The sequence below is a fragment of the Ammospiza nelsoni genome, chromosome 3 (genome assembly GCF_027579445.1).
Source record: "Ammospiza nelsoni isolate bAmmNel1 chromosome 3, bAmmNel1.pri, whole genome shotgun sequence".
Classification (NCBI taxonomy): Eukaryota; Metazoa; Chordata; class Aves; order Passeriformes; family Passerellidae; genus Ammospiza; species Ammospiza nelsoni.
The window spans coordinates 40,148,844-40,164,942 of record NC_080635.1 but is presented as its reverse complement, the minus strand read 5'-3'; the positions used below and the strand labels follow the sequence as shown (position 1 = coordinate 40,164,942).

Below are 16,099 nucleotides of genomic sequence, written 5' to 3'. Positions count from 1 at the left end.
GGTTATTTTCTCTGTCCCTGAAGTGTTTACCTGTCGGGGAAATGATTTCCCATCTTTTATTGTCTTCAAACAGACACAAGCAGATCCAGTGTCTGGTTTGGATGAACACCCAGTGGCAATAGCGCACACAGTGCAGAACAGCCCCTGTCACCATGCTGCAGATGCTGCTGGTGCCGTGTGACCACTGCAGGCAGAGGCACCAAGGGCAATCCTGGGAAACATCCATGTGGCCAGGGAACCCTCCTCCTCCTGGCCTTTCCCAGAAGCCATTCCCATGTTCCAGGGTGCCATCCTTCAGCAAAATTGCCAGCCACTTTAGGTTTAACTTCTGGCTAACTTCAGCACTAAATGAACTGTGGACAATATGACACAGTTTTTTGCCCAGACTTAAATGGTGGCATGAGACTTGCTAAGACTCACATTTTTACAGCTGTTACCCTGTAACAAAGCCCTAAGTTCCCACTTTCCAGAGTGAAAAATAGCTGGAGGTTTCTGCAAATACCAGTCTTGCTGCTCTGAGGCATTTAGCAGGCACCATGACGTAAATTCAATAGATCTGTTGTTAAATGAATGGACTGTCTTTCATGATCAAGGCTGGGATGCTCAGGAGAGAGATGAAATGTCCAGCTCCTTGACAGTTTTACCTGCTTATTAACCTTGCACCTCATTTTCTTCTTAAGACAAGCAGACCCAAAACGAGTTGACCTCAAATAATTTAAGTGATTGGCTCTGAGAAAGCACAGTCTGCTTACTGATTTTTTTTACTACTGTTTCTTCTTTTCAGGTCATGCATAATGAATTTCTGGCTTTTCATTGAAAATGAAAGATGAAATCCCTTTTTGCAGACTCCTGTCTGAGGAGTGGGTTATAAACAGTGGTTTATGTTTGGATGACAGACTAAATTGGAACTAGAGCAAATGACATGCTTGAAAATGATTTGTCAAATGCAGCTGAGGAAAGGAGTGGGAAGAAAGTGGATTCCAGTTCTTGTTCCTTTAATATTAATCAGAGATCAAACTGAACTGAAACTGTGAATTATTTAATTGCCGATTTTACCAACAGCAAAAAATTATTCCTAGGGTCTGAATTCTGCTAGCTTTTCAGTCATTTGCAGGCAATAACATTGAGTCATTAATCTAGGAGAGGACAAGAATTTCAGAATGTAGTTCATCCTTTTGTCTGCTTATTGGATTTGCCATGACAGGTATATGTATCAAGGGAGTTCGTTCTCACACTACAAGTGCACCACTGTGGAGGGCAGCATCTTTCTGTTTCTAGAAGGTGTCTAAGGAATAATTCAGTTCTTCATCAAAGAAACTCAGCTGAGGAAATGACTAAATAGTTTTTAATGAAATGAAACCATTTTCTTTTTCTTGATATTTGTCAGGGACACGTACAGAGCATTTACATCTCTGGGGTTTTTAGGAGTGTGTTTTTTTTTTTAAATGATGAAAAATTAACTACTTATAAATAAGAAGAGAAGGAAACACAGTGTTGCAGCATTTTATTACTAGTCTCTCTTGTGTATTACTTAAGTTCCAGCTGAGGAGGTGTTCAGATGAAGATCATGGTAGGGATGTGGGGGTATATTTTTAGAAAAGGTCAGTAGCACCTGGATGAAAATTATTTTTTTCAGATAAAAGTATTTTTGTCTGAAATAAAAAGGGAAGTCAGTAGAAGCTTGTAGCTTCTATAGCTTGTAGCTATAGAAATGGTTTCTAGTTAATTCATAGGTGCTTATTATGAAAGTCAGGAGGACATGAGGGGTTGATTAGTCAGGAGCATGGATATGCATCCAGGTGTGAATATCTAAATCAGTGTTTTCCTGGAGCCCATCTGCCTCGTTCTGTGGATTATGCACTCCCTCAGCACAGCCTCTGGATCACTGTGTGATACAGTGATTCTTCATACCTGTCAGTCGCATTTTTCTGTGCTGAGTCAATGCAGTTTAAACTGTGGCATTTAAAAAAAAAATGGTGATGGAATTGTTGGGAGCTTATTCTTAACTGGGAAAGAGAAATAACTAGTATTCTCCTTAAAACATTGAGGGCTAAGGAGTGCAATTCTCCTTTGTGGATGTGGAAACAATGTGGAAGAAAAAAAATTCCTCAGCTTCTTATACCTCTGCAAGACAACGAACATGTAATGTATAATGTATAATTTCAGCCTGAAATTTAAATGCTCCAGTTATCACTATGATACACAAATTCTATTTTAAATAGGAACAACAGTAATAAGATGCCCCAAATAAAAATTGCCTAATAAGATGCCCCAAAAGAAAAATTTGGATATCAAAACTAGAATTTAAACCAGGAAAACTGAGACCCTGTTCCCATTTAAACAGGTGATGGAACTCACTGTAACTTGTGCACACAGTACTAGGATTACTATGACTTAGAAAATACATAACTGCTTAAACTTCCCCAAAAGTTATGGACAGTCTGAAGAAATGGTTGAAAGCAAGAATTGAAATTTTGTTTGCTGTCATTTCCCACTCTGGTTGGTTTTTGCCAGAAGAAGTCACAGTCAAGGTACATCATCCCTGAATAATTTGGAGACCATGGTAAGAGGTAATATATTCATACATGTCCTAAAATTAGAAATATTCTTGAAATATCCAGAAGGATCTCAAATCCTCCAGGAGATTCTCTGTCTATGTGTATATGAAGCAATGGCTGTGATTCTCACTATTGTTTAGATCAGCTTGTGCCACATTGAGTTTTGCAGTCTACAGGATGCAGGTTTTTAAAGGAAGAGTTGCTCTGCCTGCAGCAGCCTTTGTGTTTAATTGTGTTGGGCTGCTCTGTGGTTTAGGGGTTTGGCTTGGGAGGCTCACTCAGAGAACTGGAGCCAGTGTGGGATGGAGAAGTCCACAGATGATGCTACTCTGCTTTTCCTGGTCCTCAGTGATTTCCTTTAGTTAGCCTATGCAAGAGCTTGGGGGAAAAAATGTTTTAGGCAGCTTACCTTTTGCTGTTCTGTTGTCTAATTTCTATCACAAGTGGGTAAGGAAATGGAAAAGGGAGTCATCAGGGTTGTGCTCAAGGGGAATGCCTTTCACTCACACAGGCAACTTCTTTGTTTCCATCCCCTCCCAGAAAGCAAATTTGTGATTATAAATCTTTTGATGGTGTGTGACTCACGATCAATCTTAAATCCTTCCCTAGTAGTGGAGGATGTGGGTTAGGGATTCAAAATACAAATGTAGCCCCAGCAGCCCTTAAGAAACTACAGATGGGGGAAGGAATTAAGAGGCCAGAGAGAATATGGTTACGATAATGAAAAGAGAGTGCAGTTCCTGAATGATGTACAGCTCTGAAACATTTTCCAATTTTTGGACCTCACAGGATGAGCTGCGCAGTTAATTCCGTGAGGAAGCGTGTGCATGTGACCATATTGCTTTCTGCAGTAGTGAATTAAGACAAATGAAGGGGAGCTGGGAAGCAAATAGCCTTCTCAAGGTGAAATCCTAGCAGCAGAAAAACCTTCAGTAGGTGCTGAGTTCTCTTGTAAAGTTCTGTGCAGGCAGAAAAAGATGTATGTTAATTACTAGGTTGATACTGTTCAGCTGATGAGTGACACTTCCTGCATAAGATTGCAATTGGCTTTTAATTATTTGGAAGACTGGCTTTCCATTGTGGCTCACAGCAGTTATTCATGTCCTTTCCTCTCTGAAGACATGGAGCAGTTTTACGCAAGCAGGAACTTTTTATGGTGAAATGCCCATTAATTATTGCAGAGTCATTTCCAACCTCACTGTTTCACTTTCCCAAGGAATCATAACTCAACCACAAATATATCCTTTATGTTAAGGTTTATGTTAAGACTAATGCTATGCTACAGAATCTTCTCCTGCAAGAACCTTTATTTATGCAAAATCATGAACCTTTATGCAAAATCAAATTCAAACTATGGTGATGGGTATATGTCTTAGATTTGACCACATGCTTTGTATTAAAGAAGTTAATTCCCCAGAAAACACACAGTTAAAAAGAATCTTCCTGCATGCAGGGAGCTGGAAAAGCATTTAGAAATGTCCATTAAACATTTTGAAAAATCAGCTCATTAGGAAGTTGTTTTAAGAGCTAACCTAAAAATACATATTGCAAACAGTCATAAAGTTGAACTTTCCTGTTCTTATCATGACTTGAAAGTTTGCATTAAATGTATTTATGCTCAGACATGTTAATTATGGTGAACTGTCTGTGGCAACTAATTCAGCCTTTGAAACCTGAGAACAAAAGCATTGCTAGAAAGAAAAAGCAGTCTAGGGACTGCAACACAGGGCAGGGAGTCAAACTGGAGTTCTGTTCCCCATGCTGCCATCAGCACGATGTTTGGTTTTGGCCATTTCAGGCAGAGATGATGCAAAGGTGGCTGAAATCAGTAGGGCTCTTTCCATTCACCTCTACAAGCTTTGGATCAGATCTAGACATCCTCACCTCAGTGTGCTTTTCTGTGTGTGTATGAATGCTTGCAATGGAGCACGAGGTAGCAATTTCTTAAAGATCTCGGAGAATGAGTAGAAAGGCCACGAAGCCCCTCATAATAAAGGCAGGATGTATTAGGATGAACTTGTGGTGCTGTTACCTAGGTGATCCCCTACATGGCTCCTCAGTCAGCAGCAGAAACACACACACCTAGAAGCAGTTACCTGTTATAGACCTTCCTGTCTTTTGTTTTTTTTGTTTCGTTTCTCACTCCAAGCCACATGTAGAGCTTCAGTATGGTTGCCCACCCATCCACAGTGCTTGCTCCCTAGCATTTTTGATGAGAATTTCATGTAATCATCAGCCGTAAACCCCCTTGCCTTTTACCAGATATGCTAAAAGAACAAGTCTCTTGTTTAGGTTGTAAGGACCAGGCAGCCAAGCCTGTTGCTCAGCTCAGTCTGGCAGCACATCAAACACATTTCTGGTTCTTGCAAATAGCAAATGCTAAAGCAGCCATGGCTTCCTAGCAATTCTTTGTGCTGGTTGCCATTGCTGCGCTGCTGAAGTTCCCCTGCTTCCTGGTCCTACCATTGCACATTCTAGTCCTGCCCTTAGACCAGTGAAATTCCAGATGCCCCAGCTTGAAGTACTGTTCCAGCCTATGGGCTGAGTTTTTGCCAGGAACATTTGTGTTTATATTCAGGATTTCGGCAGCTAAAATGTGCAGGGACCATCCAGGACACAGATTTTAAGCCGAGCGGTAAAGCAAGAGCCAGAACCACAGCTTCATCATCCTTGTCTGTCAGTCCTGCAAGGATAGCATGGAGCTGAGAGAGGACACCCTAAATAATACTGAAGGTGTGCACAGTGATGCTGATGGTGGTCTGTTTTTCTCCTTGTAGAAACTGTACAGAAAAGAAATCAAGCCGCCTTTCAAGCCCGCAGTGGGGCGGCCAGAGGACACCTTTCATTTTGACCCAGAGTTCACATCTCGGACCCCTACAGGTTAGTAAGGTGGCACGTGGGTGATACATCTTCTCAGTTGGTAAATTCATTCTTCCTTTCCCCTCTCTAGTCCAACACAGTCTAAAAGTCTAATCACCTGTGGCATTACACGGTTTTGCCATATCCAGCGGGAAGCAACAACTGGTTTTGCTTTTCCACCCAAAAAAGCTCATAAGTATTTCACCAGCTTCGTATTAACTTGTCTTCAGGAAGAAATGTCACATTTTTTAAAGGAAAAAATAACTATTGTTTTGCTATTTTATTACTCATTTTTGCTTACACTAGCTGAATTTAACTATTTTCAATTACCTTGGCTTCAAAGAACTTTGTATCTCTCTGCAAGTTAGTATGTAATTATGTATTGCATAGATGTTTTATTTAATTATGACATCTCACAGACTGTGGACTGTTGGAAGTTAATGTGTGGTTAAAAGAAATGAAGAATCATCAAATTCTCAGGTCGGCAGAGTTATGCCAACAGGAAATTTGGCTCACAATATTTAGAAAATTCTTGCAGATAGAATGTTCCTGTAACTTCTATTTCCTAAAAGAAATACCATACTTTGTACACTATATATGTGAAGGTGACTGTTGCATAAAATTCAATCTTTCCACTATTTTAAGTGGAAAGCAAGAACATCAATAATGTCAGAGTGGTAATCCCACTTGTAATGCTGCCTCCTGCTAGACATGAGTAAGTTACATTACATTTCTGCCTGTGATGTACCTGTGTAAAGAAGGACCTGTTTATACTTTCTAAAGTGTAAAAATTGAATTAGTGGTTGTTTGTGAAACACTTTGAAGGTGGTAAGCACTGTAAATGTCACATAGTATCATGGTAATAAAAAAGTATAAGGTCTCAAGCTTCAATCCTCAAATTGCCCCAGAACTGTTGCAGTGAGAGGGAAAGATCTGAGCTTTCATTATGAAAACACCTACATTATAAATGAGAATCAGAGTTGAGGCTTCCTGCAGTTTTTGTTCAGGCTTATCATGACCTACACCATTTTTTCTTAAAACGAGCTCAAACTTCTATTCAAAACCTGGCTCAGATTTCCTTTCATGGGGTTTGAAATAAAGGTATATACTCCAAATCTTTTCTCAGTCAGTTCCTTTTTTTTCCCCCCAAGGATGTGCTGACTTTTACAAACTATAAAAATATTACATTTTTGTTTTTTCAACTGGAACATCCACCTGTCTCCAGTATATGTTAGTCATGTTCTGATATTCCTATTCCACTGCATGGAAACATGATCTTTGGTTTCCAGACATTTCACACATCTGATTTTAGCTGTAATTTAGGTTTCAGAAACACTAATTTCTCTGAAATATTGGAGACTGCAAGTTAATCTGGTCTTCGGGGATGTGTGCTCTGGTGCTGCCATGGGAAGTTTCACTGATGTGCAAAGAAGCATTGAAAGTTTGGATTGCTTTGGAAGTTCACACTTCATTGCTTTTACTGATGCCTGGGGCTATATTTTACACTCGACATGTTACTACTGTTGTCTAATTAAATTTGTTATTTGTTATTTCCTACAGGAACTGACTTGGAAGGTTTGTTTTGGGGTGGGGAGATGGCTGGCCTCAATTCTGCTTTGGGCTACCATGGATAGTGGCCTGAGAATCAAACATTTCAAAATAGGTGTAATTGGAAGTGTGAATGCATTTACACTTTCAGAATGATGGAAAAGCCCCGGCAGACTGGCAGAATATTTTGCAGCCCCTGACTGTTAACTGCTTGTGTCAAACAAATTGGGAAGAGTATCACAAATGTGTTCAATACTCTCTCACATTGCCAATGGAATAGAGCAGTAACCTTTTTTATTTATTATTTTGTCTATCAGGACAAAATAAAACTAACAAACAAACTAACCCTGTTACTGAGAACATCCTCAGAGAGAAAGCATTGTAATAATTCCTGCTTCATGATCATGCAGTTGTGTTTTAATGAAGCTGTCAGTCACTATTTAGCAGTGTCTTTATGAATGAGTTCTCCTGTCTGAAAGCAGGTTTATGTCAAAGTTTTGGATCCAGTAAATCTTGTCAGTCCAGTGATTTGCTGTACCTCAGAAACTTCCTTTACCCTGGAGGGTGAAACAACATTCTGTGGATTCTTGACTTCAGATCTAAGTGTGCCAAAGATGTGGTTTCTGACACTGACAGATTATGTGGGTATAGTTTCACATCACTTTTTCTCAGAGATTCATCCAAGTTGGAGTTGCTGTTTTTGGCCATTTGCTTCCTAAATTCACCACTGTGGCCCCACATCTCATTTGTGGTGACTCAGCTCCTTACATGGAGCTGGAGGCTGAAGCAGTTCAGGTTAGAAATCATGATTTGGACAAGGATCAAACCAAGATCATTCTTGTGACCCAGCTTAGACTTCAGTCCACAAATGTTTGTACTGTTGTAATTGATGAAACAGCAGGCTGTAACCAGCAGGGATGTTTTAGACTGGCTTTACTGCTGAAAAAAAGTATTTAAAATTTCACCTGAAATACCTAAATATCCTCCTTTGCAATTAAGATGTTTGTTAACCCCAGTGAAACAGATGAAGGAAATAACTTAAGTATTATGAACCCTTTGAAAACCCTTAAACATAGGTGCTCTAGTGGAACAAAGCATTATTACTTTTTACAGGAAGAAAAATAACCATTAGATAAGATTAGTGCTTGTAAGTGGTTCTAATTCAGATATGTGAAATTATTCTGATTTATAAGGCCTGGAAAAATTATTTAGGTTTCTGAGCTATCAGTTAATTAACATGATTTATGCATAATTTTGCACTTAGCAGAAATGTTTTAATGAGTAAATCAGTTGTTGGTGATGAATATTTGATAGTGAGCAGCAAATCATCAATAGTTCTTCTGCAGTATTTGCTGGAGCAATTGACAGTGAATTATGAAGGAACAATTTTTTTAAACGGATCTGACCCACCACTTTAGTTTTAGAGCTGGATCACAGCTTTTCTGAGGTTCAGAAGTGTTCATATGTGAATTATTGTCATTTCTTTTTTTAAACAAACATTCTTTCCTCTTAATTAATCCCTTGTGTAACAATCCCTGTTATAGATATGCCCCTGTAGAAAGTATCCAGTGATGCAAGAGGTCTGGTGTGATTCATCCACGTATTTGCAAGGAGAGTGCCCATCAAAAACACTGAGATAAACAAAAAACCCACGTCATTTTATCGAAAGACAATCTTCTCCATCTGAACTCTGCTTGCTGTGCAATAATAGCACACCGACTCCTGTCAAAGCTGAAAGCAGCTTTGTGATGAGAAATGGAATTAGCTGAAGTCTCAGTTTTGTTTATTACCAAGTAGATATCTTGGTTTTATCAAATTCTGACTTCAGTTCCTCTATTCATTTGACCCGTAGATTTATACAGGATGTGTGCACGCTAAGAAGTACACATTCTTACATATTTTCAGGGAATCAGGCAGGTGAGTCAGATAAAAAGCTCCGTGGGGATGTATTTTCTTTAGATAACTAGGTATTTACACACTTCACTACAAGGAAATAGTTTTCTAAAGGAAGTTTAACTCTGTAATTTTGTCAGTAAATCACATGGTGCATTGGAGGAAATGTGAAGGGAGAAAGAGGAAAAAAACCCCACAAGCCCCCTCCAAAAAACCAAATAAAAAGTTAGCAAATTTTAGTAATATAGGTTCTATAATACCCAGCCTGTTGCCAGGGGATGATTTACAAAGTGATTCTTCTTGCTGAGGAAAATACCCAGGATAAAACATAGACTGGGGAGAAAGATCTCTTTAAAGCTTTTCAGAATTTTAATTGAAGCACAGCTCTACTTGCTTCGTCATGCTGCTCCTCTCACTGAGCAGTGGTGCAGGTACAAAGAACTGCTCTCAGCTTATTGCCTTCCAAAGGAAGAATTTCTAATTCAGGATTTTTTGAACTGCATTCCTCCATATCAGAGGAAGGGTGGGGAGAAAATCTCCATGAAGGTTAGTTAAAACAATCCTTTTTAATTTTCCACCTGAGGATAAGTTAACCCTCTCTTCCCTGGAGTAGGTCCCAGCTCCTAAAGCTGCTCCAGAAGATATAAAGCCACTACTGGAGTATTGTGCTTTTCCACTGGTTTCATGCATTCTCTATATTCTCCTGATCCACACAATTTGCCACTTCATCCTTTGTAATTTCTGTAGTTAAGTTGTGCTGCAAAAGACAGATAAAGCAGTCTGTAGCTTTTTTCCACTCCCTGGAGAACCTAAGCCCTGCAAGGTTCCCTGCCCTGAGCCTCCTGTCTCTCACCAAGCCTCTCTGCCCTGTGCCTTCTCTCTGGGAACTCTTGGCACAGGCAGTACTTTGCCTAAGAATGCCCTGTGAAAAAAGCCTATATCCAAGAGGAGACATCCTTGCAAACAACACCCCCGCACTGGTCAAACCCAGAGGAAAGCAATGGAGAAGGCACACCTAAGCCTTGATAGGGAGGTGAATTATATTCCCCTGTGTGTGCCAGTTTATCAGATCTGCTGTTGACTGCCAGGGATGGCTTTGTCAGTTGTGCTGCCGTGCTCTTCCTTTCTGTTCTTCCATGCAGCTCATGAGGCCAATTTTCTTCCTTCTCCTACAGATTCCCCAGGTGTTCCTCCAAGTGCCAATGCTCATCATCTTTTCAGAGGGTTCAGCTTTGTTGCCTCCAACTTGGTGCAGGAGCCTGCACAGCAAGATGTGCACAAGATCACTGTTCACCCAATTGTGCAGGTACTGATGCTGGTTACATTTCCCATCTGATGTGCACATACGTATGTGTGTATTTAAACTGCCTAATGCTCTCACTGGTATTTCACAGCTACCTAGTGTAGGAAGGAGGTGTTTCACATGCAGCACGTAGGTGTTGGAAAATGAGAATTTTTTTGCAAAGGCTTTTATGTATAAAACGTTCCTCACCACCTTTGTCACAACTAAAATGAAAAGCACTTCTTATTACAGCGCCCTGCATGGGGTCGCTGCTGGTGAGAGAGAGACGGTGAACCTTGTTTCTTGATCAGAAGGCTGGATTTATTGATATATGATATATAATACATTATAACTATACTAAATAGGAGTAAAGAGAGAAGTTGCAGAGCTTGCTAGCTAGCTAGGCTAAAAATAGAAAGAATCTATAACAAAGTTGTGTCCAAGGACTCTGTCCCTAGCTTGTTCCTTGTGATTGGCCCTTAATTATAAACATGGAAACATGAACCAATCACCAGTCAAAATAGGTGCATCCTATCGCATTCCACAGCAGCTGATAGCAATTGTTTACATTCTCTTCTGAGGCCTCTGCCCTCCAGAAGACACAGAAATCTGAAAGAAAGGATTTCTGTGAAAAAATGTCTGCGACAACTTCTAAATACCTGAAACAGGATTCCAGTTGTGCATGCAGGGCAGGTAATGAAATACTGGTTTGTCACTGAATGCATTTCATTCCCAGCAGTTTTGTCTTGGATTATATGATCCAGTCCGTGCTGGCAAAGGGGTTTGATGAACTACTGCTATAGGCTCCCAGAGACACCGAGCCCAAGCTCCTGGGTGTAAGAGGCCACTGTACTCCTGTGCTGTTGCACAAAAGCCTGGGTGTGCTCACCTAAACCAGGGTGCTTGATGGGGGAACATGCCAGACACTTGGTTCTTTGCTGCCATTCTCCTAAAAAAATCTATTCAGTTGTATTTTAAACCAGAAATAAATTGCTACAGAAGGTTTGATGCATCAGAGGAGAAGGAAACGGGGAGAAAGAACAGGGCTGCTTAAAGATGCGGCAAATTTTCTCACTAGGAAAAAGCTGCCTCTGCTACTCATAGCCACGGGTGTACATGCCTCAAAGAGGGGAGACCTTGCCTGTGGTTTTCATAGGTTTTCATCTCTGTTTTAATTATTTGCAGTGGAATGTGTCATACTCTTAAAGATGCTCTTATGGCACAGTAAGTGAAATGTTAACCAAGCCCAAGCCATTGCATCTCAGAAATGTTATATATATATATGTTACATATATATATGTTAAATCAAATTCCTGTGATTTGCTTTGTAAAAATGTATTGAATATTGACATATGCACATCTTAAAATTTAGCAGGTTCTGTGTGGACTCTGCTGGCAAGGCTATGTTTTTAGAGAGAGGATTCTGGAGGATTTTTAGAGGTGCTGGTCGTTTCTTGAGTCCTGGGATGGAATTTGCAGCAAATTTCAAAAAGCCTCAGATTTGGGGTTCACCATTGAACTGGTCTGCCTGCCCAGACATTTTCCAAAGAACATATGAATTAATGGCTGAAAATATTAACTTCTCTCTCACAAAGAAACTGCAGATAAACATATTCTAGACAAGACTTCCAGTGATCTGGAGGCACTCCTCATATATGGGGTATCTCTCTTGAACACAGTGAAACTATGAAACTTAATATTTTATGTTATCTGCCCCTCAGTACTTAGAAATCAGTTTATATTGTCAAGATATGTAGGTTGGTCAGGAGATTTGGGTCCACAGTTTCCTATGAATTTTTAATATATGGTTATTTTCTGCATTCCAAAAATAGTTAGGAAAGCGTAGCAGTTTTGCCACTACTTCTACAGACAATTCCATCTTACAGACTGCAAAAAGGTAGAAAGGGAACAGACACATTCACTTGTTTACGTAAAGAGCTTCAGAATCTTTTCACTGGATTTAGAAAAGCTGCTAAGGACAAGAGAGCTCTGTGAAGGAGAGGAGATCAAGGATGTCCTTCAAGAGGAGGCTGGTCCTTGCCTTTACATACCCATCTCCTAATAACCTTGTTTCTTTTGTCCCCCTGTAGCAGTTACATGGGAACAACATTCACTTTACTGATGGATACGAGATCAAGGAGGACATAGGAATTGGCTCCTATTCAGTGTGCAAGAGATGTGTTCATAAAGCTACAGAAACAGAGTTTGCAGTGAAGGTAAGAAAGCCTCTGGTAAATGCCAGAAATGCAGCTGAGGCTGCTCTGCTTCTGGATTGTTTGTTGGCTTATTTCTTGTTGCTGGGTGTTGCTTGGGATTTTTTTCTGTTTCGTAAGATGGCAGGTTTTGTGATAAGTCTTCCCTACTTTTCACACTTCAATCCCACCACGTAGAATTCCTCAGTGGAAAAACCCTTTGCTGTCTTGCATGGAAATCCTGTTAATCACTTCAGCCATGCTCCTTGCAAACTGAATAAGATTTTTAACATACCCTAGACTGAATCATCATAATTTTTAAAAAATTACATATAAAATTATTGCAAATTCTAAACATGATTTATTCTTCTTTCTCAAGTTGCTTAGACCTGAGTTTCTTGTAATTAAAGAGATTTTTCAGTGAAAACCATGATCACCTAGAAAAACTCAGATTTCCCTGTCTTCTTCATATTCAAAATGAATGCTATCAAAATGAGTGAAAGTCAGTCTTCAGCAGAGGTAAAATATTGATTTAGTTGGGCATTGAGGACAAGTCAGTGAACTTCAGACTTGGTCAAGGAACGGTGCATAGAACACAGTCACTTTGTGGTATTTTTGGGGTCCTGCGTTGTAGGGAGGAAAGATGAATCTGACTCCATGTTCTTAGAAGGCTAATTTATTATGATATGATATGATATATTTATTATGCTCTAATAAACTCTACTTATGAATAGAGAAAAGATACTTACAGAAGGTTTAACAAGATGCTAAAGAAAAACTCGTGACCTCTTCCAGAGTCCCAACACAGCCAGACAGTGATTGGTCATTAAGTAAAAATAATTCACATGTTAGATAAATAATCTTCAACCACATTCTAAAGCAGCAAAATGCAGGAGAAGCAAATGAGATAATTTTGTCTTCCTTTTTCTCTGAAGCTTCTCAGCTTCCCAAGAGAAGAATCCTAAGCAAAGAAGTTTTTCCAAAAAACCTAACAGTGACATCACATCTGCCCCAGAGGCCAGGGAGCTGCTAGGATGAGGGAAGAACTTCAGTAGAGTTACTTTGGAAGGCCATGCTTGGAGAACTGTCATCAATTCCATTCAGTGCTATTGAATAAACAGCATGCAGCCATTGCAGGGGCCAGTAGAGACCAGTGACAAGTGATTGTGCGATAACAGCTCAGAGGAAGAGTTTCAAACATGCACTTTTTTTTAAGGAAAAGTTTAGCAGTGAAAACACTCATGTGTTAGCAAAGTACTTCATGGTTTTGTTCTTGTACCAGAAAGGGACAAGTTTAGATTATAACACGGAATTTGAAAAAAAAGGGGAAGTTAGGTCAGATCCTTTCACTTCTGTGGCATCTCATAGGAACAGATTGCAGTACATAGAGAAGAGTATTTAGCAAACTTGCAGTAAATGAGGGGATCTAGCCAACTGCTAGTCTACTTTTACTGTTTTAAAATTTTATAAAATAAATGTAAATTTAGCTAATAAATGAGATTGTATCTTTGCTATTAAATGAGATGATGACAGCTTAAGGAAGTGATCCAAACTGCTGTTCCTGAGATAAATGACTTCCAGTCAGTAGAATAATATGAAACATTTTATTCAGTCTTATTTTCCGCTACTAGATGGGTGGCAATGCAGTATCCATGAAAGTCCATGAAACTTTTCATGTTTCCTCATGATGGCCACAAAAATCTGGAAACCACTATTAACCTACAATCTGTTGATGTCACTGTTCAAACAATGGTTGATTTTTCATGGCTACACCATAATTAGGAGCATGGACTTACCAGCAGATCTCTGGGCTTTCATATGAATGTGCTACTATTTTCATTTCTAATGAATTTGAAAAATCAGAGCTTTTCAGTGCCCAGGTCATTTATCAACAGATGGCATTATGTTATAGTAGGTGTGGATTCTGTATAACTGAAATACATCCATGATGAACAAAATGTATACTAAATTTAATTAATAACTTTAATATTTCATTTATATCAAGTATTATGGACAGATTTATCAGTGTAATACAGCCAGTGTGAACCCAAAATAGAAAAACCTGATCCTTTGAAGATGTCTGAGTGCCCAGATCTGACAGAGCAGGCTGGCTCTTTGGGGTACCTCAGAGGATCCAGAACAAAGCCAGGGCATGGAGACACTCAAAGCTCCAGCAGAGTTCAGCACTGTGATTGCTAGGTTTATGCTCTTTCCCATTTTTTAAAATATTTCCTCATTTTACTCCTTTCTTCTTCCACTTCTTACAACTCTTTTCTTGTCATGTAAATATGTCTTGATTTTGACTGCCAGTGTAGGCAACATGTGCAGCATCTCAGTTTCTGACACAGTGTGAGTCAAGTGTGTAGCACAGATTTGGGGTTGGAGACAGTTGGTGGGTTTCTGTTTGTTCTGTCTTTCCAGCACATTTAGTGCTGCCTCTTTGGTTATTACTCTTACCAATATATTAATTTTACTTTTCTTTCAATTTATTGTAATTTCATAATACAATTATATCCTTTTGTTGTCAGAGTAGCTCGCTTTCAAAAAAACTGCACAATGCCACCCATTTCAAGTAATTAGATAGCACAGGAGTTGCAACTGATATTATCATAATTATATATCAGTCCCTTTTGACATGCATCCTTTAACTCTCTCTTTAAAAATCACTGTAATTAGGCTCTTTTCATTTCTGTTAGTAAGTATAATTTTCTCAGTGTTCTCCAGCATGTAACATTCAGAGGGAAAAGTGTCTGCAGAGATAGTTTGTGTGATAGGCAGCAGCCCCATTTGCTTTGCACCACCTCATTAAATCTCCCTCTTTCAGAGGAGCTGCCAACACCTCAGAGAACATCATCCTGTCTCCCTCAGGGGAGGCTGCTGATAGGGAAGGAGTTAAGGAAATTACGTGGTGGCATCGCTGCAGGAAGACACACACCATGTCACTGTGGAAATAAATAATCCTTCCATGGAGCCTGCCACTCACCTTGTTTACTATTGTTCCCCGGTGTCTTACTGAGACAGGAGATTGCCTGGCCAGTGTAACTTGAGTCAGAGCCACTGCCAGAAAAGCAAAACCTTTCCTAGCCCAGAAGCAGAACATATTTAATAAAATGCAAAACACTTCATCCCTTTTCCTTTTGCTGGCCATCTGCTGCTAATTGGGGGGGCGTATTGTAGAGGTAATTAGATGTCTGGCAGTGCAAAGATGGTGTTTGCTGGTGTTGTAAAAGCATTTGAACAGGTCTGGAATTTCACTCTTTTCGGAGCTGATGGAGATTAGGCACGTGTCTCACTGAGGAGCTTTTGGAATTTCCCCCAGACACCTCTCTGCACCTGTAGGCAGCTGTACTGCCTCTGTAAATCCAATCATGGAGCTGCTGAAGAAGAGAATTTTCTTACCACCTATTCCCTATTCTTCCATGTCATCTGTAAAAATGAAATGCTAATAATAAACTCTAAAGCTATTTTAGACATGCCCTTGGGCTTCTGAGTGCAATATTTCAGAATTCAGACATAGCTCCACTTCTGAGAGCATTTCAATACCCTGCAAGAGAAAACCCTGTAGACAGTCAGATTTCCTGCAAATTGAGTCTACCCTGAAACTAGTAACCACCTATGTAGGTCAGTGCAGGTAGATGTTGGTTTAGCAAGTCCATGTGTCATATTCTACTTGCACGTAGAATATGGGAGCTTTTAAGTTTTTTCCATCTCATTCCCAAGGGAAAAAAAAGTAAAAAGCTCTAAAATACAAGTAAGGATTTATTCAT

At 39.7% G+C, this 16,099-nt stretch overlaps 1 protein-coding gene across 2 annotated transcripts in view; it reads left to right on the top strand.

Moving 5' to 3' along the window:
* The window catches only part of RPS6KA2 (ribosomal protein S6 kinase A2), a 276,138-nt gene that overhangs the window by 236,563 nt on the left and 23,476 nt on the right, over positions 1 to 16,099 (top strand). For both annotated transcript variants that reach the window (XM_059467989.1, XM_059467988.1), the window contains 3 exons: positions 5,336 to 5,438; positions 10,034 to 10,164; positions 12,231 to 12,356. In XM_059467989.1, coding sequence (XP_059323972.1) covers positions 5,336 to 5,438; positions 10,034 to 10,164; positions 12,231 to 12,356 — 360 coding nt within the window. The remainder of the gene's footprint in view (positions 1 to 5,335; positions 5,439 to 10,033; positions 10,165 to 12,230; positions 12,357 to 16,099) is intronic.